The following is a 22,818-nucleotide window of genomic DNA, read 5'->3' on the forward strand; positions in this document are numbered from 1 at the left end:
AGTGATGCCAACACTGGGGCGCCCAGGTATCTCCTCCTTGCCCTTGAGAGAGCCGGACAGTTGCAGATGAGATGTTCCAGGGTTTCGATAGCCCCAGGTTCCTCACATTTCCTACAACTGTCTCTGTTGGTGATGCCTAGCTTTGCTGCATGTGCAGCAGCCAGACAGTGACCTGTTAGTATCCCCACTAGCAATCTACAGTCCTTTCGTGGTAGGTGCAGTAGGTAGTGGCTAAGTTTCTCGTTGCGCTCCTTGCACATTATCTTCGAGGTTTTGCAGGTGGTGGTACTCCTCCACCTGCTATCAGTCTGTGCTCTAGCCTGCTTCTCTAGATCGCCTTGCAGCGTTCTGAGGGAGACAGGCACGTTCTCGGTTCTCCTATTCTCCAGCCCGACGCCTTCCTTATCTAGTACGTCCGCCGCTTCGTTTCCTTCGATGCCCTGGTGGCTGGGAACCCAATAGATCCGCACTGTCTTTGTCGTGCTTAGGATGTCTAATGCCTACCTGCTCGCCAAGACACTTCTGGAACTGACCGCGGACGACTGCATGGATCATATCGCCGCTTGGCTGTCGACGAATAGGTTGACCGCATCGTGTGCTCGTTCTGTTAGGAGAGCGACCTCCGCTGCCTTCCCGATGGCAAAAACTTCTGCCTGGAATATGCTGCATTGGTCCGGTAGCTTATACGACAGCCTTATCTCAGGGTCTGTACAGTATAGGCCCGCTCCTACTCCTCCTTCCATCTTGGAGCCGTCTGTGTATATATTGAGGTGCTCAGTTTGGTCCCTTCCAATTTTCCAGTCTTCAGGTCCCAAAGATGTGGTTGTTTTGACGTCAAGGCAAGTTTGGGGGGTCATGTAATCAGTTGATCTGGTCATGTCCCTGCCAATTGAACTGTGCCCGTATCCTTGTATGGATAGGTTTCCTGATTCTATAAGCCGATGTGCTGCCTTTCCCGCAATCAGGCGAGCGTGAATGTCCAGGGGGTCGATTCCGAGTATAGTTTCGAGTGCTTTTGTTGGGGTTGACCTCAGTGCCCCTGTAATACAGAGCAGAGCCTGTCGCTGAGTCTTTTCCATAAGCTTATGGTATGTCTTATTTTCAATAGCCTGCCATCACACTAAGGCTCCATACAGCAGAGTTGGTCGCACCACCGAGATGTAGATCCAGTGCATTAGAGCAGGTGACAGGCCCCATGTGCTGCTGAGCATCTTCTTGGATGCATAAAGCGCAATGGTAGCCTTCTTCACCCTTTCCACTACATTGAGCCTCCATGCCATCTTGCTGTCCAGTACTGTGCCTAGGTATTTCACCTGTGATTTTGGAGTCAGCATAGTTTGGTCAATTTTCGGGGGGGTCCATATCGGTACCTTGTACCTCTTGGTAAAGAGGATGAGGTCCGTCTTGTCCGCGTTGATACTGAGTCCTACCTCTTCCGCCCACTCACGTATCTCCCTGAGTGTACGTTCCATTATGGAGCTGAGGGTCGATGGACATACACCCGTAATAAGTATGCTTATGTCATCTGCATAGGCTGTTATTTTTGGGGCCTTCCTTTCAAATCTCTTAATGAGGTCGTCGACCACCAAATTCCACAGTAGTGGCGATAGGACTCCACCTTGAGGTGTGCCTCTGTGTGCCCCCTTTACCATGGAAGCGGTGCCCCACTCCGATTGCACCCGTCTACAACTTAGGAGGTTTTTGATCCAGACGTTGATTGCAGGGTGTATGTTATTCGCTTCTAGGCGACTTGTTATTGCGGTTGTTGCCACGTTGTTGAATGCTCCTGAGATGTCCACAAATGCTCCCAAAGCATACTTTTTGTTGTGAAGGGCGCTCTCGATGGTGGCTACTAGCGGGTGTAGTGCCGTCTCCACTGATTTCCCCTTGGTGTAGGCGTGTTGGTTTATTGACATCAGTCCCCCTAGCTCATTCCTGATGTGTAAATCCAACAGCTTTTCTTGTGTTTTTAGTAGAAAGGAGGTAAGGCTTATCGGTCTGTAATCCTTGGGACTCACGTGGCTGCACTTTCCTGCCTTAGGGAGGAAGACAACCCTCGAGGTTCTCCATTGGATGGGGATATAGCCTGTACTTAGGCATGCTGAGTATATTGAGAAGAGCCATGGGGTAATAACCTCTTTGGTCAACTGCATCATGGCTGGGAATATCCCGTCCAGTCCTGGTGCTTTTATAGCCGCGAAGGAGTCTATGGCTCAGTGGATTCTCTTAGTGGTTAACAGACCTATTGGGGGGTGCTGTTCCTCAGTTGCTAGGTCCTGATGCTCCTTGGCGTCAGTGACCTTGGTGCATCCAGGGAAGTGCGCCTCCATTAGTGCTGTTAGGGCTTCTTTACTGCCCTCTGTCCACTGTCCGTTGTTTAGTTTTAGTTGGCTCTGTACTGTGGGCTGCTTGAGAGCAGCTTCCGGAGCCTAGCGGTTTCGGGCACTTTCTCAATGTTGGAGCAGAAGTTTCTCCACGAGTTTCTTGTGCCTTACGTATTTCCTTCTTGTAGCTCCTAAGTAGGATTTTATATTCCTCATTGACAATCTCTTCGTTCGCTTGTTTGGCGATCTTGAAGAATTCCTTGAGGTTGTTTCTTTGGAGAGAGAGATCTCGGTTCCATCAGAGTGGCTTGGACCTCCTCTTCGTTCTCGAGGGTTTGCACGATGCATGGTAGGCGTTCAGTTACTCGTTGGATAGGGTCTTTAGGGACTTCTCTATATCCTCCGCGGATTTCACTGAGCCCGGATTCGCGAGCTTCGAAGTAACAGTCTTTTTAAACTTTACCCAGTTTGTGTTTCGGGGGTTTCTATAGACTGTTATCTTCGAAGAGTGTTTGAATTCGCACTTGAACTGAATGTACTTATGGTCTGAGAAGGATGGTCTTTCGAGGACTCTCCAGTCAGATACCAAGGTACTCTTTCCCACGTTTGACAAGGTGGGACCCACGAAGGTGTGTTCCTCCCCCACGTTTGCTACATCTAAGTTAGTGGATAAGATAAAGTCTAGGAGTGACTCACCTCTATCGTTGGTGTCAGGGCTTCCCCACACATTGTGATGGGCGTTGGCGTCTGCACCGATGAGGAGTTGGAGATTTTTGGAGCCGGCTTCTGTCACCAGACTCCTAAGTTCTTCCGGCGGGGCGGGCCTGTCGTGTGCCATGTAGCAGGAAGCTGCCATTAGGCGCATTTCCTCGCTCTCCAGCATCACCACCGTCAGGTCATCCGTGCTGTAATGAGACATAAGATGAGCATGGATTCCCTTCCGTACGAGTACGGCGGTTCTGTTCCTGCTTACCGATGTTGAGTAGAGAAGGCTGTAATTTGAGGACTTTAGTCCGGCCACAGAGTTGCATGACGCAATCCACGGCTCCTGGACTAAAGCTATGTCGGCGGGCCCTTGCTCCATGGCAATGAAGAGCTCCGCCGACGCTACCTTGCTTTTATGGAGATTGAGTTGCAGCACCCTTAGTGTCATGGGTGGCTAACTCAACCTCGCACGACGGGTTGACTATGATTGTCAGGTCACCGTCTTCCTCCTCCTTCGAGTCGTCCAGCGCAAGACCCTGGGCGGCCTCCACTATGGTCTCCAGACCTAGGTCCTTCTCGACCTCGCCTGCCTGGAGGGTGTGCGCATCTTTATCCTCGGGGTGGCGCTTTTTCAGACGTAGGCATACGCTACCTACGCCCCACGCCATCTTCCCGAACTTGGGATACAGGATGTCTTCCGCCACCTTGCTGATCTGGAGGATCACGTGCTGGCCGCCCTCGTTGGGTAGTGGGCTACCGGCATGCAGAACCTTCCAATCAGCCGTTGGCACGTCCGGATTTTGCCTCTGCAGCAGCTTCAGTGCTCGCTCCCCCTGGACAGCAATGGGGAAGAGCACCTTCGCCTTTGGTATGGACGGGATCAGCTCCCTGTCTACCACCTCCAGCTTGGCCCCCTCCCACAGAGCTTCCAGTAGGGGCACCTTCTGCACCAGCCACTGCCGCGTTGGGTCGTCATTGCACTTGAGGATTTTGACCCCGTTCAGCCATCCCGCTCCATCGAACGTGGGCATGGGAGCGCTAGGGTCCTCCTCCAATCGCGAGAACAGTGCCTCGACGAGCTGCGCGTGGACTAACTTCCACTGCGCCGCCGTCATCTTCCCGTTCTCATCGCTGCGATCGATCAAGGCCACAATGAGATGTCTCTTAGACACCTCGCTCATGGCCTTCTGCCTCGGCTTCCTCGTCTTCGGCTGGGGGGTGGCCACCTTGGGCCCGCGTTGCCGCTTGCTCGCCGGAGTGTCTTTGGCAGCACTCTCGATCGAGCGTTGCCTCTTGGTGGCCAACATCTCCTCCACCTTGTTGGCGAATCCACCGTTTGTTGCCTTCATCTGCGGCAGCTGCGCGTAGTATTCGCGGCCCTCCTGTACCCGCTGCTCAGCCCAGGCTAGCTTGGACTTCTCCTCTTGGGAGATATCCGCCTTGCCCTGGAGCCGGCTCAGTAACTTGAGGGCCGCCTTATACTGAGCTTTTGCCTTCATCCCCTCCCTGGAACGCTTCGGCCCTTCCCTACGCTGGGAGCTGGTACCTGGTTCCGGCGAGCCCGGAATACAAGATCGCCCAGCGATTCCGAGTATATGACCGATGAGACCACTAAAAATGACCGCGATGCCGGGATCTCCTATGAAGAATTGGTGCCCACGAGTCGCTCCTCAGTGCTGCCCGTCGGCGGGGCTCAGCATCAGCGCAATCGCGTGGCTGTGCCACGAATTCGCCATGTCCTCGTAAACCACAATTCGGTGGCGTCGGCCGCCAACACACCGTCAAAGCAGGCGGTCAATCAGGAGGAGAGGCCTCGATTTGGCAATCAATTGATTACAGCTCCATTCAATGTGGTCCCTCATGTTCGAGCCGAAGACATGCGAGCACTTTCTGCACAAACTCAAGGCGCACGCGGATAATTTCTATACGGATCTGCTGACCGAGTCGCGGGAGAAGCAGGCGGCCATCCTGGATGACATAGCCGCACTCCGAGCCGAGGCCAGCGACCTCAACCGACTCCTCCATGAGACGGTGGACATTGGTCAGAGGCCCGACGATGTGCAACTGATCATATGGCAGCTGAAGCTGGACAAAAGCATTGAGCATCTGCGCGAGGAGCTCTCGAAACGTCGGGCGGAGATCGGGGAGCTGCTGCTCCAGCAGGAGCAGCTCTGCGAAGAGCTGAGCGCACTGCCGCTCCCTCTACTGGCGGACCCGCTGCCCCTGCCCGATGAGATGGACGGCTTTCGCGACCATCTCGACAACCTGCGCTCTCAGCGCGCAGTGCGCCAGACGGAGCTGGACCAGCTGCGCAAAGCCATCAAGCATGACATGAAGATGCTCGAGCAGATGCCCCAGACCGATGCAGAGGATCGCCTACTGAACGATCTGAGCCACAATCTAACACCAGAGACACTAGAGCGGCTGCGGCAGATGCGCAGCAGTTATGCCGAGCAGATCCAGGAGCTGCGCTCCAAAATCCATGACATGCGCGAGAAGATCTACGTGCTGTGGGATCGCCTCCAGGAGACGGACGAGAGCGCCATGCGACGAGTGCGCGAGTGCACCGAGAATACGCAGCGCACCTATGACATCCTCCATTCGGAGCTGCAGCGCTGCCAGGCACTGCGCAGCCAGAACCTCAAGACGTTCATCGAGCAGCTGCGCGTCGAGATAAGCAAGTGGTGGGATCTAACGCTCAAGAGCCAGCAGGAGCGCAAGCGTTTCTCCAACTACTACAATAAGTATTACAACGAAGACCTGTTGGAGCTGCACGAGCTGGAGCTGGATGATCTGAAGAGCTTCTACACGTGCAACAAGGAGATTTTCGATCTGTGCGAGAGCCGTGCAGAACTTTGGTCCCGCATGCAGGCTATAGGGGCAAAGGCCAACGAGCCGAATCGTTTCAACAATCGTGGCGGCCAGTTCCTTAAAGGGGAAAAGGAACGCAAGGCCATCACCTCGAAGCTGCCCAAGATTGAGCAGCAGATCACTGAACTGGTGCACGCCCATGAGGTGCAATCGCATGGCCCGTATCTGGTTTATGGCGAGAACATACTGGAGCTGATGGCTGGCGAATGGGAGAACTATCGGCAGGCCAAGCAGAGCTCGGCCCGCAAGAAGGCTTCGCCCACCACGAGGACGGGCAGCAGCAGCAAATTGATGATGCCACCGCCGACTGCCGGTTCAACGGCCCCTCGCACGCCCCGAACTTTGAAGAACATGTCCTCAATGTCGACCTCGACAATGTCGTTGCGCAAGACCCCAACAATCCAGCTGATCACTCCCAATATGACCAAGAGCACTGGGAATCTGCACAAGCGACTGAATCCATCAGCAGCCGCCAGCTCTTCGGGGTATCGGACTCCCAACGCCAAGCGCAGCCTCATGAGCTCTCTGAATTCGATACGCCCGTCGCCGTCTACCGCACAGCGGCTGGCCAACAGCCAGCTGAAGGCGTCCAAGTCGCCACTAAAGCGGGTCCGCGTCCTGGACAACACATTGCGTCGCAGCGGGGGATTGGGCAGACGCAGCATTGGCACACGCTCGAACAAGAAGCCACGCACAAAATCAGCGGTGCCGGATACAAGATCGCCCAGCGATTCCGAGTATATGACCGATGAGACCACTGAAAATGACCGCGAAGCCGGGATCTCCTATGAAGAATTGGTGCCCACGAGTCGCTCCTCAGTGCTGCACGTCGGCGGGGCTCAGCATCAGCGCAATCGCGTGGCTGTGCCACGAATTCGCCATGTCCTCGTAAACCACAATTCGGTGGCGTCGGCCGCCAACACACCGTCAAAGCAGGCGGTCAATCAGGAGGAGAGGCCTCGATTTGGCAATCAATTGAAGCTCCCATCGCCACGTGAAAGTCGCATGTGGCCGAATCCACGATGAGATTATTGGAATTTTTATTTGCGTTTTATGTTTGATTTTATTTTTTGTACCTTTATCTGTTTATCTCTGTTTAATTTATTTTCGATGTTGGCCCAATAAAAATTTAATTACCTTCAAAAAGGACCAACGAATAGCTGTCATAGAGAACGAAGTATTGATAATGGCATGGAAGAGGATCTACCTTTGAACATGTAGAACCTACAAACATAAAAATCAATAAGGATATTGGTCCTGTTTCAGACCTACCTTTAAACATGTAAAACCTACAAACATAAACATCAATAAGGCTCTGAATTGTTGACATGGAAAGCTTACCTTTCCCAACAATTGAAGTGTTCATATCTCTTGGTAAGTGCTGTAGAACCTGTATATAATTGTTTACCAGCAAATTTATAATCAGTTGTGCAACTGATTAGATATCATATTTGCAAGTCATCATGATACTCAAACATTTTCTAGGGAATGGTGGGGTATATTTTATTTGACTTCGTTTAAAAAATGGAAAAAAATCCTATAGAAAATTGATTCCCTTAAAAGTTACAATCATTTGTGCGTTAAACATGGCGATGGAATAGCTATTAAAATATCGATAAACTGAACTTTAATTCCTGCACATCAAAAGTAATTCCATATTACTTATATTATGATTATACGAATGATTTTGCATCTCTTTAATCAATTCCTGCAATGATTTCATTGCGTAATATTTATGCGAACTTTACCAAATCGCCTTTTCTGCGCCTCAGTTGAGTTTTTGTTGCGGACGAGTTAAGATCATAGAAAAGGCAAAAATATGTTGAAAATCCGTAGTGGAATTGCCGTAGCTCACAAGCAAGTGGCGGCCGTCTCTTTCAGTGGAGGATAGAAGCTGGCAATGATTTGGTATGTAAAATGCCTCAATACCGATCATTTCCAGCGCCGGCAGACCACAGCTGCTGCAGCTCTAACCCGAGACGATGCAGAGTGGCAGCAGGCGCGTCCCTTCAGGCAGGTGCCTCGGGCCAATTTGATATCTCTGATTCCCAAAATGTTCATGCCAGGGGGTAAATATAAGAACAAGGACCTTGCGGAGTTGATAATGGCCATGCGCGAAGACTATGGCAGCATTCATGTTGTGCCAGGCATCATGGGAGGACCTCCAATGTTGAGTACACACAATCCCAAGGACTTCGAGGTAGTATTCCGGCACGAGGGCATGTGGCCAAATCGGCCTGGCGCCGACGCTCTTTTGTACCATCGGCAGACGCACAGAAAGGATTTCTTTCAGGGCGTCGAGGGCGTCGCACCCACCCAAGGAAAGGCGTGGGGCGACTTTCGATCGGCTGTAAATCCAGTCCTCATGCAGCCCAAGAACGCAAGGCTTTACTACAAGAAAATGTCCCAGGTCAATCAGGAATTTGTGCAGCGGTAGGCCATTCCACAAATGTGTTTCTTTAAATACTTAAAAACTGTTTTCCATTTAAAGCATTAAAGCCATCCGTGATGCCAGCACTCTAGAGGTTCCTGATAACTTCATAGACACCATCAATCGCTGGACCCTGGAGTCAGTCTCCGTCGTGGCATTGGACAGGCAGTTGGGACTGCTGAAGGAGTCGAACAAAAGGATCGAAGCCACAAAGCTTTTCCACCTATTGGAAGATTTCTTTAAAGTATCTGCTGATCTGGAGCTGAAGCCCTCCGCCTGGCGCATGTTCAAAACGCCCAAACTGATGAAAATTATGAACATTCTCGACACCATTCTGTATATTATATCGGCATATATTGATGAGGCGGTAGAGCGATTGGAGAAGGAAGCCAAAGAGGGTGTTGTCCGTCCTGAGAACGAGCAGAGTGTACTGGAAAAGCTGCTCAAGGTCGACAAGAAGGTGGCCACAATCATGGCCATGGACATGCTAATGGCCGGAGTTGATACCGTACGTACTCTGCAGATCATTCAATATTTTTTCAGACCTCTAGCACATTTACAGGGGTCATGCTCTGTCTTGCCAAGAATCCCGAAAAGCAGGCCATACTCCGAGAGGAGGTGATGAAGATACTACCCCACAAGGACTCGGATTTCACGGAGGAATCCATGAAGAACGTTCCCTATTTGCGTGCCAGCATCAAAGAGTCGCATCGGATGTACCCGCTGGCTGTTATGAATGCCCGAGTTCTCGATCGGGATAGCGTTTTGAGCGGATACCAAGTGCCAGCTGGTACCTGTGTGTCGATGATTCCCCTGAGCTTGCTATCAAGCGAGGAGCACTTCCCCAAGGCTGCTGAGTTCCTGCCAGAACGTTGGATTCGTAACGCCACAGACTCCACCGGGCAATGTCCGGCAAATGACTAAAGCTGAAGAATCCGTTTGTGTTCTTGCCCTTCGGACTTGGACCCCGGATGTGCGTTGGAAAGCGCATCGTGGACATGGAGCTGGAGCTGGGCATCGCCCGGCTCCTTCGGACCTTCAACATCGAGTTCAATCACTCCACGGAAAAAGCCTTCCGCAGTGAACTGATCAGCTTTCCCAACATACCGCTCAAGTTCAAGTTCACGGATTTGGCCAACTGAGCCGTTCAAATATTCAATATTAGACGGGTGTCTTCATCGTAGCGAATGTGTTCGATATATTCAAATTCACGTTCTATTTTCCTATCTTCTATATACAATAGAATACATTTGATGTATATGCATACGAGGTTGTATATGTATGAATTTTTCCCTTTGTTTGCGGGCAGTAAACACTTTTCTCATCCTAAATTATCTTTACAACTGGAAAACCTTGAAGGAACTTATTTGCAATATAAAGTAGGTGTTTTTTTGGCCGCACGTCAATCAGAATCAACTTGTTTTGTGCTTTGAGGCATGAGGCAAATCAAGCACACAAAATTTTCATTGTGCAATTTGTGCCAACACGAGAGGCGTCACTTATCTGTGCGGAGGCATTTTCCTTGAGAAACACATTGTGCAATCGAAATCCTGCACACATCACATAAATTCCTTCCATTCGCGAATACAAGACCCATTCCTATTGGCTATGGTTGACCCAACCTCCATCAAGGGAGAGATCCTTGAGATGACTGGCGATCATGTGGAGCAGCTCCATTCAATGTGGTCCCTCATGTTCGAGCCGAAGACATGCGAGGACTTTCTGCACAAACTCAAGGCGCACGCGGATAATTTCTATACGGATCTGCTGACCGAGTCGCGGGAGAAGCAGGCGGCCATCCTGGATGACATAGCCGCACTCCGAGCCGAGGCCAGCGACCTCACCCGACTCCTCCATGAGACGGTGGACATTGGTCAGAGGCCCGACGATCTCAGACGGAGCTGGACCAGCTGCGCAAGGCCATCAAGCATGACATGAAGATGCTCGAGCTGATGCCCCAGACCGATGCAGAGGATCGCCTACTGAACGATCTGAGCCACAATCTAACACCAGAGACACTAGAGCGGCTGCGGCAAATGCGCAACAGTTATGCCGAGCAGATCCAGGAGCTGCGCTCCAAAATCCATGACATGCGCGAGAAGATCTACGTGCTGTGGGATCGCCTCCAGGAGACGGACGAGAGCGCCATGCGGCGAGTGCGCGAGTGCACCGAGAATACGCAGCGCACCTATGACATCCTCCATTCGGAGCTGCAGCGCTGCCAGGCACTGCGCAGCCAGAACCTCAAGACGTTCATCGAGCAGCTGCGCGTCGAGATAAGCAAGTGGTGGGATCTAACGCGCAAGAGCCAGCAGGAGCGCAATCGTTTCTCCAACTACTACAATAAGTATTACAACGAAGACCTGTTGGAGCTGCACGAGCTGGAGCTGGATGATCTGAAGAGCTTCTACACGTGCAACAAGGAGATTTTCGATCTGTGCGAGAGCCGTGCAGAACTTTGGTCCCGCATGCAGGCTCTAGGGGCAAAGGCCAACGAGCCGAATCGTTTCAACAATCGTGGCGGCCAGTTCCTTAAAAAGGAAAAGGAACGCAAGGCCATCACCTCGAAGCTGCCCAAGATTGAGCAGCAGATCACTGAACTGCTGCACGCCTATGAGGTGCAATCGCATGGCCCGTTTCTGGTTTATGGCGAGAACATACTGGAGCTGATGGCTGGCGAATGGGAGAACTATCGGCAGGCCAAGCAGAGCTCGGCCCGTAAGAAGGCTTCGCCCACCACGAGGACGGGCAGCAGTAGCAAATTGATGATGCCACCGCCAACTGCCGGTTCAACGGCCCCTCGCACGCCCCGAACTTTGAAGAACATGTCCTCAATGTCGACCTCGACAATGTCGTTGCGCAAGACCCCAACAATCCAGCTGATCACTCCCAATATGACCAAGAGCACTGGGAATCTGCACAAGCGACTGAATCCATCAGCAGCCGCCAGCTCTTCGGGGTATCGGACTCCCAACGCCAAGCGCAGCCTCATGAGCTCTCTGAATTCGATACGCCCGTCGCCGTCTACCGCACAGCGGCTGGCCAACAGCCAGCTGAAGGCGTCCAAGTCGCCACTAAAGCGGGTCCGCGTCCTGGACAACACATTGCGTCGCAGCGGGGGATTGGGCAGACGCAGCATTGGCACACGCTCGAACAAGAAGCCACGCACAAAATCAGCGGTGCCGGATACAAGATCGCCCAGCGATTCCGAGTATATGACCGATGAGACCACTGAAAATGACCGCGAAGCCGGGATCTCCTATGAAGAATTGGTGCCCACGAGTCGCTCCTCAGTGCTGCACGTCGGCGGAGCTCAGCATCAGCGCAATCGCGTGGCTGTGCCACGAATTCGCCATGTCCTCGTAAACCACAATTCGGTGGCGTCGGCCGCCAACACACCGTCAAAGCAGGCGGTCAATCAGGAGGAGAGGCCTCGATTTGGCAATCAATTGAAGCTCCCATCGCCACGTGAAAGTCGCATGTGGCCGAATCCACGATGAGATTATTTGAATTTTTATTTGCGTTTTATGTTTGATTTCATTTTTTGTACCTTTATCTGTTTATCTCTGTTTCATTTATTTTCGATGTTGGCCCAATAAAAATTAAATTACCTTCAAGAAGGACAACCGAACCAAAAAAAAAATAACAAGATATAAAACAGCGCTAAAGATTAGCTTGTTTATATTATTATCAGGCCCAAAACTTTCGGCAGTCTACCGACCATTCTATGCCCAATAAATTAAATTTGGCCAAAAAATCTGATGCCATAATTATGGAGGTTTAGTTGTTTCATTTGATTGAGAGTCAGATCAATCATAATACTATATTCCTAAATATTCCGTAGAAGGTATAACATGTAAAGGACAGTGTATCAAGCAGTTAGCACTATCCCATCTAAATTAACATTTGAACTTAAGATACCATCGATAAGACCTAACCGATATAACCAGACTTAACCGATGTTTAAAAGACCTAACCGATAAGGGGTTATCGATACGCGAGTCGGTTGTTGGAAGTAGAAGCAGAAAGTTGAACAAAAAGTCGGAAGAACAGACTCATTAATTGCACATCTTAAATCATACACTTTGTACTCTTTTTCGAAAAACACTATTAATAAACGATACATTATTATTAATCTTACATTTGTGGGCTCGTCCGCGTCGAATACAGAGCTCGGAGTGTGTGAAAAAGAAAAACAGAAGAAAGCAGAAGCTGATGCAAGAAGAGGATTGTTGAAAAGTTGTTAAAGTTGTTGTTTGTAGCTACATAAAGTTGTAAAGTTGTTGTTGGTGGCTATAAACATGTAGTTGAACAATCCAAATTCTGTGAGCCTAACAGTAGACACGGAGTTTAATAAAAGATCGGTCGTTTAATTCGGTTGGAAAATTGTGAAATTCATTGTCGCGCCGCAGCGTCGCCTTGTCCGTGCGCAGTACGTACACAAGCAGAAAAAACACGCACAGACACGCTGTGTGTGATACACACTTATAAACAGAAAAGACAAGCACTCGTCGGGTACACAGACACAAGTCGAAAAGAGCCGCAAAATGATGCAAACACCGCCGCCGTTGCACTGGAAAGAGAGAGAGAAGGAAGAAGCTGTACCAGGAACGTCGCGCCCGAGTGCAAACGAGATGGAAGATTTAGAAAATGCAGAAAACAATACTGATGACAAGATTGATCAAATGATAAAGTTGCTAAGTTTGAAACTGCTTTGCGATGAGCAACGAGAAATGAAGATCGCTCCAGATAATTTTACAAAAGTTGTGAGCGATTGTGATGGAAAATCGGTTCCCATAGAAAAATGGTTTGAGATATTCGAAAAAAATGCCGACGCATATGAGCTTACTGAAAAGCAAAAGTATGTGCAGGCCAGAGGAAAAATGACCGGTGCAGCTAAGCTTTTCCTTGAAGCTGAATGCGTGTGCACCTATGAGGAACTCAAGAACGTATTATTGGATGAATTCACATGTAGCTATAAGTGCAGACATTCATAAGCTGCTGCAAGAAAGAAAGAGGAAGAGTAGTGAGTCGATGCACGAGTACTTGCTGCAGATGAGAAAAATAGCAGCAGTCGGACATGTTGAACACGCGGCTGTTATAAGCCATATTGTGAACGGTCTGGACATAAGAAACGAGTATAAGTATAAGAGTTCGATATCTATGATCGTTTGAACAAATCGGAGAAGAAGGGCAATAACGAACAGCATAAAACGAGTTTCAAGCAGAAAAGTGGGCAAAGCGGTAAAAAAGAATATTGCTATAACTGTGGATCAGGAGAACACAAACGCAAAGACTGCAAAGCCGAAACAAAGTGTTTTAAGTGCAATCAGAATGGTCACATTTCGCGTAACTGTCCTTATGAAGCTGATAAAGTTGATAAAGTTCGCGTCATTTTGGATCGCAGTCGCATGAAAAAAATTCAAATAAACGGCATTGTTGTTGACTGTCTTGTGGATACAGGGTCAGATGTAACCATAATCAAAGAGAGTATGTTGAAGACCATGAAAAACGTTAAACTTTTGAAGTGCACAACTATGTTGCGCGGTCTGGGTCAGATATCAACAAAGCCTGTTGGATACTTTAATGCAGAAGTTACCGTGGATAAGTTGCAGACCACACAGAAGTTTTTAGTAGTCCCCAGTAGCCAGATTGATTTCGACGCACTTTTGGGGCATGATTTCATTAAAAAGTTCCGTTTCGTCGCTGATATGCAAGGATACACGTTTTTGCTCTTATATATAATGTAACTGAAGAGTCATCCTTTGTAGCTCCGCCGCAATATCAAAAAGACGTTGAACAGATGATAAGAAACAGTTACCAAATGCCCACAGAAGTTGCTAAGCAGTCTCCAATCCAACTGAAGATAGTTCCCGACGGAGTAATCAAGCCGTTTCATCACTCACCGAGTCGTTTATCAACAGACGAAGCCAGTGCCGTAAAGAAGCAAGTCGAAGAATGGATCGAGCAAGGAATCGTGCGCAAGTCGTCTTCAAATGTAGCGAGCAGAGTTGTCGTCGTGAAGAAAAAAGATGGTACACTTAGAGTTTGCGTAGACTACAGGAAGTTAAACAGCATGGTATTGCTGGACTGCTTCCCAGTCCCGATCATGGAGGAAGTCTTGGAAAAGCTGCAGTCGGCTAAGTGGTTTACCATAATTGTTAGGTATTATATTAATATCTATATACGGTCACACCATCCAAGGGATATAGAATAAAAGAGAATCTTGAAGACAACGCGTGCTTAAGTCTGAGTGTCAATACACTACATAATTGGCGACGAGGATAAAATAAAACGTAGTAATATACATACACATGTTAAAAGTGCATATAATATATGAATAGCAACATGACGAAAAATGAAGCCCCAACATTCTATCAAATGGCAACAATTGCTGAGTTTTCGCCACACCAAGAAACGTTCTGCATTTGGAAGGAAAAATTCGACATACATTTGTGCGAATTGAATGTGAAAGAGGAAAACACAAAAAAGGCAGTTTTGTTGAAGTCGATCGGTACAGCGGCTTACACTGTACTACATAGTTTGTGCAATCCGGTATCACCCGTATCAAAAGCATACAAAGAATTATGTGAAATTTTAAAAACACACTACACACCACCTACACTCATATTCAGAGAAAGAAAAAAATTTCACATGTCCACAAAAAGTGAAGATGAGACTGTAGCGGAGTGGTATGCTCGAGTTAAACAATTGGCATTGGAATGCAAATTTGGCTCAAATCTGGAAGCGTTTGTATTAAACCAATTTGTGATGAGCCTTCCCAACCCTATATATGAAAGAATATGTGAAGAAGACGAAAATCTAACTCTGGCTGATGCACTCAAGAAGGCGATGATCATGGAGACGAAGATCAGCACAAGGAAGACAGAACACAACGTCAACTACATGCATCAAAAGAACGGGACTAGTCAATGGCAGAGGCAAAGAGGCGAGAACAGAGATCAAGCAAAGAGCAACGGCAGAAGTCATTTCAAGGGCAACCGAAACGTGAGTTACAGAGGCGGCAGAAGCGACGGTGACGGCGACGGCGAAAACGACTGCGACGCTGGCAGAGAAAAGAAGCAGCAGCCATGTACACACTGTGGCTGGCGAAATCATAACTCAAACAATTGCAAGTATAAGGCATGCAAATGTCACAGCTGTGGAAAAATAGGTCACTTGGCGAGCATTTGTAAAAATAAATCAAAAAAATCCGTAAATTATGTATCTCAAACAAAACATGACACCTATTCTGATAATAATTTTGATAATGATAATTATAACTTTTCTATCTATAGCGTTGATACAACCTCAACTAGTGGAGTATATTATTTACCTGTAAAAATTGATGGAAACATAACGAAAATTGCTTGCGACACTGGTGCACCGTGCACATTGGTTCCAAAAACATTTTACGAAAGCTTAAATACCAGCAGACCACTTAGAAAATGTCTAGTTCCATATGTAGATTACAATGGAGATTCAATCAAAGTTATTGGTGAGTACGATGCAACGATCGAATATCGAGGTCTAAAAAAAACAAATTGTTGTTGTTGTAACCAATGCAGTGAGTCCACCTTTGCTAGGTAGAACATTTTTGAGAGCTTTTAATTTTGAGTTAATGCAGGTGAACAATGTGTACGTAAATGAACCAAATTCTGTAATTACAGAACAGATTAAATCGGAGTTTGCTGAAGTTTTTGAGCCTTGTTTAGGTTCATATACTACGAATACGATATCGTTACTATTAAAAGAAGATGCAAAACCAATATTTTTCAAGCCTAGGTCAGTACCATTAGCATGGAAAGAAAAGATTGAAGTGCAGTTACGAAAATTCATAGATGATGGAATTTTAGAGCAAGTTGTTAGTTCTGAATGGGCAACACCTTTGGTACCGATTTTAAAACCAAACGGTGACATACGAATTTGTGGTGACTATAAGGTTACATTAAACCGGTCTTTAGTCGACGTAAAGTATCCACTACCTCGAATAGACGACATTTTTGCAGCGCTTGAAGGGGGTACACTGTATTCAAAACTTGACCTGTCAAATGCTTACAATCAGCTAAATTTAGATGAGCAATCTCAAAATTTGTGTACTTGGAGCACACATATTGGACTATTGAAAGTTAAACGCTTACCATTTGGTATAAAAACTGCAGCAGCTATTTTTCAAAAAACAATGGAAGGGTTGTTTCAGGGTATGCGAGGAGTTGTGGTTTATCAAGATGACATAACAGTTACAGGACGAGATCTTCAAGAACATATTTCAAACCTAAAAGCTGTACTTAGAAAACTGAAATCAGTTGGACTTAAATTAAATGACAAGAAATGTGAGTTCTTTAAATCCAAAATTTGTTACCTAGGATTTTCAATTGACAGGATAGGACTGAGCAAAAACAATGATAGAGTTGCGAGTGTATTGTTTGCACCGGCTCCGGAAAACGTATCACAGCTTAGAGCTTTCATAGGCATGGTAAATTATTATTCAAAGTTTATCAATAATTTCGCTCAGATAATGAGTCCTTTATATGCATTATTAAAGAAAAATTCCAATTTTAATTGGACGCGCGAATGTCAGAGTGCATATGAAGAGGTAAAGAAAGAAGTAACTTCTGAACAAGTTTTAGTTCACTACAACCCAGATCAACCGTTAGTATTAACGACTGATGCTAGCAGTCATGCAGTTTCAGGTGTTTTATCACATAAATGCAATGAAGATATCAAACCAATAGCATTTGTATCAAGAGCATTATCCAAAAGCGAGCATAATTACAGTACAATCGAGAAAGAGGCCCTGGCTATAGTGTTCTGTGTGAGTAAATTAAGACAGTATCTTTTAGGAAACAAGTTCATCCTTCGAACAGATCACAAACCATTACTAAGCATATTTGGAGACCTGAAAGGACTTCCATTGATGGCCTCTGCACGAATGCAAAGATGGGCACTGACTTTGTCAGGTTTTCAATATACAGTTGAACACATAAAGGGGACCTTAAATATAGCAGATGGACTCTCAAGAATGCCTCAATGGGAAACGGCTGTACCAAACGAAGACTATAATTACATACATTTTATACAGTCCGAAAAGGTGTTCAAAATTAGCTTCAAAGAAATAGCTCGTGAAACACGACGTGACCCAATATTATCAAAAGTTTGTGAGGCAATTAACACTGGTTCGAAGACAAGATTAAAAGGCAGCGAGTTTTCTGCCTACATCTCTAAAACAAATGAACTTTCAGTGGAATATGATTGTATCTTATGGGGACACAGAGTAGTAATTCCAACCAAACTGAGACAAGCTATTTTAGCAGAATTTCATGCATCGCATTTGGGAATAGTAAAAACCAAAATGTTAGCACGTTCTTATGTGTGGTGGCCTTGCATGGATTCTGAAATTGAGAAATTAATTCGAGATTGTATTCCTTGTCAGGAACTACAATCAAGTCCAGAAAAGAGTCTGTTAATACCGTGGAAATCCACAGGAAAGGCTTGGAGTCGAGTACACATAGACTTTGCAGGACCAATTAGAGGTTTTCATTTATTGGTTATTATAGATTCTTATACAAAATGGGCAGAAGTATTCAAAACGAAGGAAATAACTTCATTGTTTACTATCAACAAGCTTAGAGAAGTATTTTGTCGATATGGTTTACCAGACGTGTTAGTTAGTGACAATGGACGACAGTTTACTTCTGATGATTTTAAAACGTTTATGAAAAACAATGGTGTTAATCACATTTTTACTGCTCCAGGACATCCAGCGACTAATGGTCAAGCAGAAAATTTTGTAAAGACTGTTAAGAAATCACTATATGCAAACATAAAGGCTAATGAAAGACAAGATTTTAATACAATTTTAAATAGATTTTTGATCGATTACCGAAATACGATTCATTGTACTACGGGCGAATCTCCTGCTAAATTATTTTTTGGTCGTACACTAAAAACAAGATTTTCGTTGTTAAAACCACCTACGGTCGAAAGCATAATAAATAAAAAACAGACTGAGTGTGTTGTAAATCACAAAGGTAGACGAAGCACAGAATTTTTAAAGGGTCTAAAAGTTATGGTTAGGGACTACAAAAATCCTAACAAAGCAAGCTGGACTCAGGCAACTGTAAAACAACAACTGGGCCCGCGTTCGTATTGTTGTATTTTGGCGAACAATAACAGAGAAATAAAACGTCACCTGGATCAAATTAGAAACCAAAGCACTAACAATCATACATCGCCTAATGCGAAAACACCTGATGTCGAAAGCAATTGTTCAGTAGATGACAATTCCAAAACCAACAATGAACAAATAGTTTCTCAACCAACACCCACCAGGAGAGAGTTGAGACCACGTGAGGCAGGGAAGGTAGTAAAGCGTATTTAACAATAAAATAATATAAAGAAAGGAATTATGAAATCAAATTATGTACAAATTAAACACTGAAACAAATACTAAACAGATTAAGAAGAAAGAAAAATACGAAATCACATAAATTTTATATACGCTAATTAGATTAAGTACACAAATCAAATTGTTATAAGAAAATAGATTTGTAAATGACATGTATATTAAACATCTAAGGAGAGGCGTGTTAGGTATTATATTAATATCTATATACGGTCACACCATCCAAGGGATATAGAATAAAAGAGAATCTTGAAGACAACGCGTGCTTAAGTCTGAGTGTCAATACACTACAATAATGGACCTTGAAAACGGATTTTTCCATGTGCCTATGGAAGAGCAAAGCAAGTCGTATACGGCCTTTGTTACAAAGGAGGGATTATTCGAGTTTAATAAAGCGCCTTTCGGATTCAAGAACTCGCCAGCTGCGTTCATTCGGTTCGTAAGCTATATTTTTCAAGAATTAATCAACTCTGACATTATGCAGCTTTATATGGACGACATAATTGTTTACGCCGCGTCGCCCGAGGTATGCATGAGGAAGACAAAGTTGGTCCTGGAGACAGCTGCGCAGTTTGGCCTAAAGATCAAATGGAAGAAATGTAGCTTCATGCAGCCACGCATTAGCTTTCTGGGCCATATCATTGAGGACGGGAGAATCTGGCCCGGCAAAGAGAAGACAGCAGCTGTCAGTCGGTTTGCTACGCCCAAAGACATAAAAGCAGTTCAAGCATTTCTGGGACTCACAGGCTTTTTCAGAAAGTTCATCCCTGGCTATGCACAAGTTGCCCGGCCGCTCACGAATCTACTCAGGATGGAAGCAGTTTTCAACATTGGCGAAGCAGAGCAACAGTCGCTACAAACCTTAAAGAATCTGCATGTAATCGCACCTGTATTACATTTATACTCACGAGAAGCGCCAACGGAACTCCACACGGATGCATCCAAAGAAGGTTTCGGAGCAGTTCTGTTGCAGCAGTCTGATGGCAATTTCCACCCGATTTACTATTGGAGGAAAAAGACTACACAAGCCGAGTCCAAACGTCACAGTTACTATTTGGAGGTCAAAGCTGCATACCTCGCACTCAAGAAGTTTCGTCACTACCTGTTGGGGATCAAATTTGATCTTGCCACTGACTGTGCGGCGTTTAAGCAGACAACAACGAAAGTAGATATACCCAGAGAAGTTTCCCAGTGGATTCTGTATATGGAGGACTTTACATTCAAAGCAGTACACCGCCCAGGGGACAGAATGAGACACGTGGACTGTCTCAGTCGTTTTCCGCAGACATGCATGTTCGTGACGACGGAGCTAACAGCTCGGATAAAGAAAGCACAGCAGGATGACGATTTCATCAAAGCCACAGTTGAGATCCTGAAGCAGCACCCATATCAAGACTACAAGCTTAAAGGAGGTCTTCTCTTCAAATCTGTAAATGGCAATGACGTATTGGTGGTTCCAAGGCTGATGGAAAGGGAAATCATTCAAGGATCGCATGAAGTTGGTCATTTCTCCACAGCGAAGACAATGCACTCAGTTCAGCAGCAATACTGGATTCCTCACCTTGAACGGAAAGTAAATAAGTTGATTACTAATTGTATCAGTTGTATAATTTTCAGCAAAAAGTTGGGCAAACAAGAAGGCTATCTTCATTGCATTGACAAGGGTGACACACCACTATACACGCTGCACGTTGATCATTTGGGCAGCAGCGTTTACATCCAACGCATTCAGCGAGTTTCTCAACGAGAACAAAGTCGAACATGTGTGTACAACGACAGGTGTGGCGAGAGGCAACGGTCAGATTGAGCGGGTGAACCGCTCTCAGCTCAGGAGTCAACGAAGTGGTACAAGCATGTGCCACAGGTCCAGATGGCGATTAATTCGCATGTGCATTCTACGTTGAAGTCGTCGCCATTCGAGGTCATGTTTGGGACAAAGATGCACAGACAAGCTGAAAGTCGACTATTGGAGGTGCTCAACGAGGAGTTCGTTACGCAGTTTAACAACGAGCGCCAAGAACTGCGTGACCAAGCGAAACAAAACATTGAGAAGGCGCAAGAGGTGTACAAGCGCTATTATGATAAAAAACGACGACCTGAGCACGGCTACAGACTAGGAGACATGGTCGCGATCAAGAGGACGCAGTTCGTCGCAGGACGCAAGTTGGCCAGCGAGTATATGAAGTCACCAAGGTAAAGCGGAACGGTCGCTACGACGTCAGAAAGGTTGCTCAAGTCGAGGGGCCAAATATCACAGCAACGAGCAGTGACAATATGAAGCTATGGCGTTTTGTCTCAGAGAACGATGATATATTATCATCTGGGACAGATGAAGATGAGCAGGAGGGCCGAATGTAAAGGACAGTGTATCAAGCAGTTAGCACTATCCCATCTAAATTAACATTTGAACTTAAGATACCATCGATAAGACTTAACCGATATAACCAGACTTAACCGATGTTTAAAAGACCTAACCGATAAGGGTTATCGATACGGGAGTCGGTTGTTGGAAGTAGAAGCAGAAAGTTGAACAAAAAGTCGGAAGAACAGACTCATTAATTGCACATCTTAAATCATACACTTTGTACTCTTTTTCGAAAAACACTATTAATAAACGATACATTATTATTAATCTTACATAACATAGTCGATCAAATAGCAGTCTATATTAAAAAAATATGGCAAATGTTTACAATTATTTCTGTTTGGCATTCGCACGCTCCCGCGAACGTGTTTTGGCACTCTCTCGCTCTCTTGTTCTGTTTGTGCTCTGTTATCGGTCAGCTCTTTTTGCAACAAAGCTCTCGCAGGCCTTTCAAATAGCTAGCTAATGGAATGATTTAGCAGTATAGCTCTGGCAGTGAATGAATTAAGTTCCTAACAAGCAAAATGTTGAAAGTGCGCAGCGGTCTATCTATAATTCAGGCGCAAAAAGCAGCCCTCTCTGTCAGCAGTCCGCTGGTAAATATATAGTATACATATAGATCCGATATCACAGTGATATACGTTTTTAAATCTCTTGTAGCGTTGGCAGACCACAGCAGCTGTAGCAGAGCCCAGAAATGATGCAGAGTGGCTACAAGCTCGTCCCTTTGATCAGATTCCTAGTACAACTTTTCTGTCTACTGTTCGGAATTTTATGCCTGGAGGAAAATATAGCAAACTGGACATTGTGAAATTGTTCAAAGCTTTGCAAGACGACTATGGAAACATATTATATTTACCAGGTATGATGGGAGGTACGTCATACCTGATGACTCACAATCCAAGGACTTCGAGGTCGTGTTCCGGAACGAAGGAGTGTGGCCGCATCGGCCTGGCAGCGATACTCTTCGCTATCATCGGAAGACTCATAGAAAGGATTTCTTCCAGGGAGTGGAGGGAGCTTTACCCACACAAGGAAAAACCTGGAGCGACTTTCGATCGGCTCTAAATCCTGTCCTAATGCAGCCGAAGAACGTGCGGCTTTACTATAAGAAGATGTCCCAAGTGAACCAGGAGTTTGTGCAACGGTGCGTATGACTGATAATAAATCCCTGTTTACGCTCAAGTATGTTCTCCCCCTTCACAGTATTAAAGCACTCCGTGATATCGATACCCAGGAAGCTCCAGATGATTTCTTAAACGTTATAAATCGGTGGACCCTCGAGTCAGTCTCTGTGGTGGCTCTGGACAAGCAGTTGGGACAGCTCAAAGAGTCGGGCGATAACGACCAGGCTGTGTTACTCTTCAAGTACCTGGACGATTTTTTTGAATTAACAGCCGATCTGGAGATGAAGCCCTCCATCTGGCGTTACGCTAAAACACCCAAGCTAATGAAGCTAATGAAGTCCCTAGATGGCGTTCAAGAAATAACTTCAGCGTATGTAGACGAAGCTATAGAGCGTCTAGAGAAAGAGGCCAAGGAGGGTGTTGTCCGCCCTGAGAGCGATTAGAGTGTACTGGAAAAGCTGCTCAAGATCGACAAAAAGGTGGCGACGGTTATGGCCATGGACATGCTAATGGCCGGAGTGGATACCGTACGTAGTCTGTTGTTCTCATACTTACCCTTATCTCATACATCCTTTTTTTCCAGACCTCAA

At 46.3% G+C, this 22,818-nt stretch overlaps 1 protein-coding gene and 2 pseudogenes across 1 annotated transcript; all 3 read left to right on the plus strand.

Annotated features, from left to right (window-relative positions):
* The first annotated feature begins 4,624 nt into the window (after positions 1–4,624).
* Positions 4,625–7,121, plus strand: LOC117194583 (protein regulator of cytokinesis 1-like). Its single transcript, XM_033399121.1, has 3 exons — positions 4,625–4,822; positions 4,875–6,232; positions 7,061–7,121. Exons 1-3 carry the CDS (start codon positions 4,625–4,627, stop codon positions 7,119–7,121), a joined length of 1,617 nt encoding a protein of 538 aa, XP_033255012.1.
* Positions 7,122–7,664: 543 nt separating this feature from the next.
* LOC117194777 lies at positions 7,665–9,544 on the plus strand (annotated as a pseudogene).
* Positions 9,545–21,546: 12,002 nt separating this feature from the next.
* LOC117194795 lies at positions 21,547–22,686 on the plus strand (annotated as a pseudogene).
* Positions 22,687–22,818: the final 132 nt, after the last annotated feature.

Source organism: Drosophila miranda (genome assembly GCF_003369915.1).
Source record: "Drosophila miranda strain MSH22 chromosome Y unlocalized genomic scaffold, D.miranda_PacBio2.1 Contig_Y3_pilon, whole genome shotgun sequence".
Taxonomy (NCBI): domain Eukaryota; kingdom Metazoa; phylum Arthropoda; class Insecta; order Diptera; family Drosophilidae; genus Drosophila; species Drosophila miranda.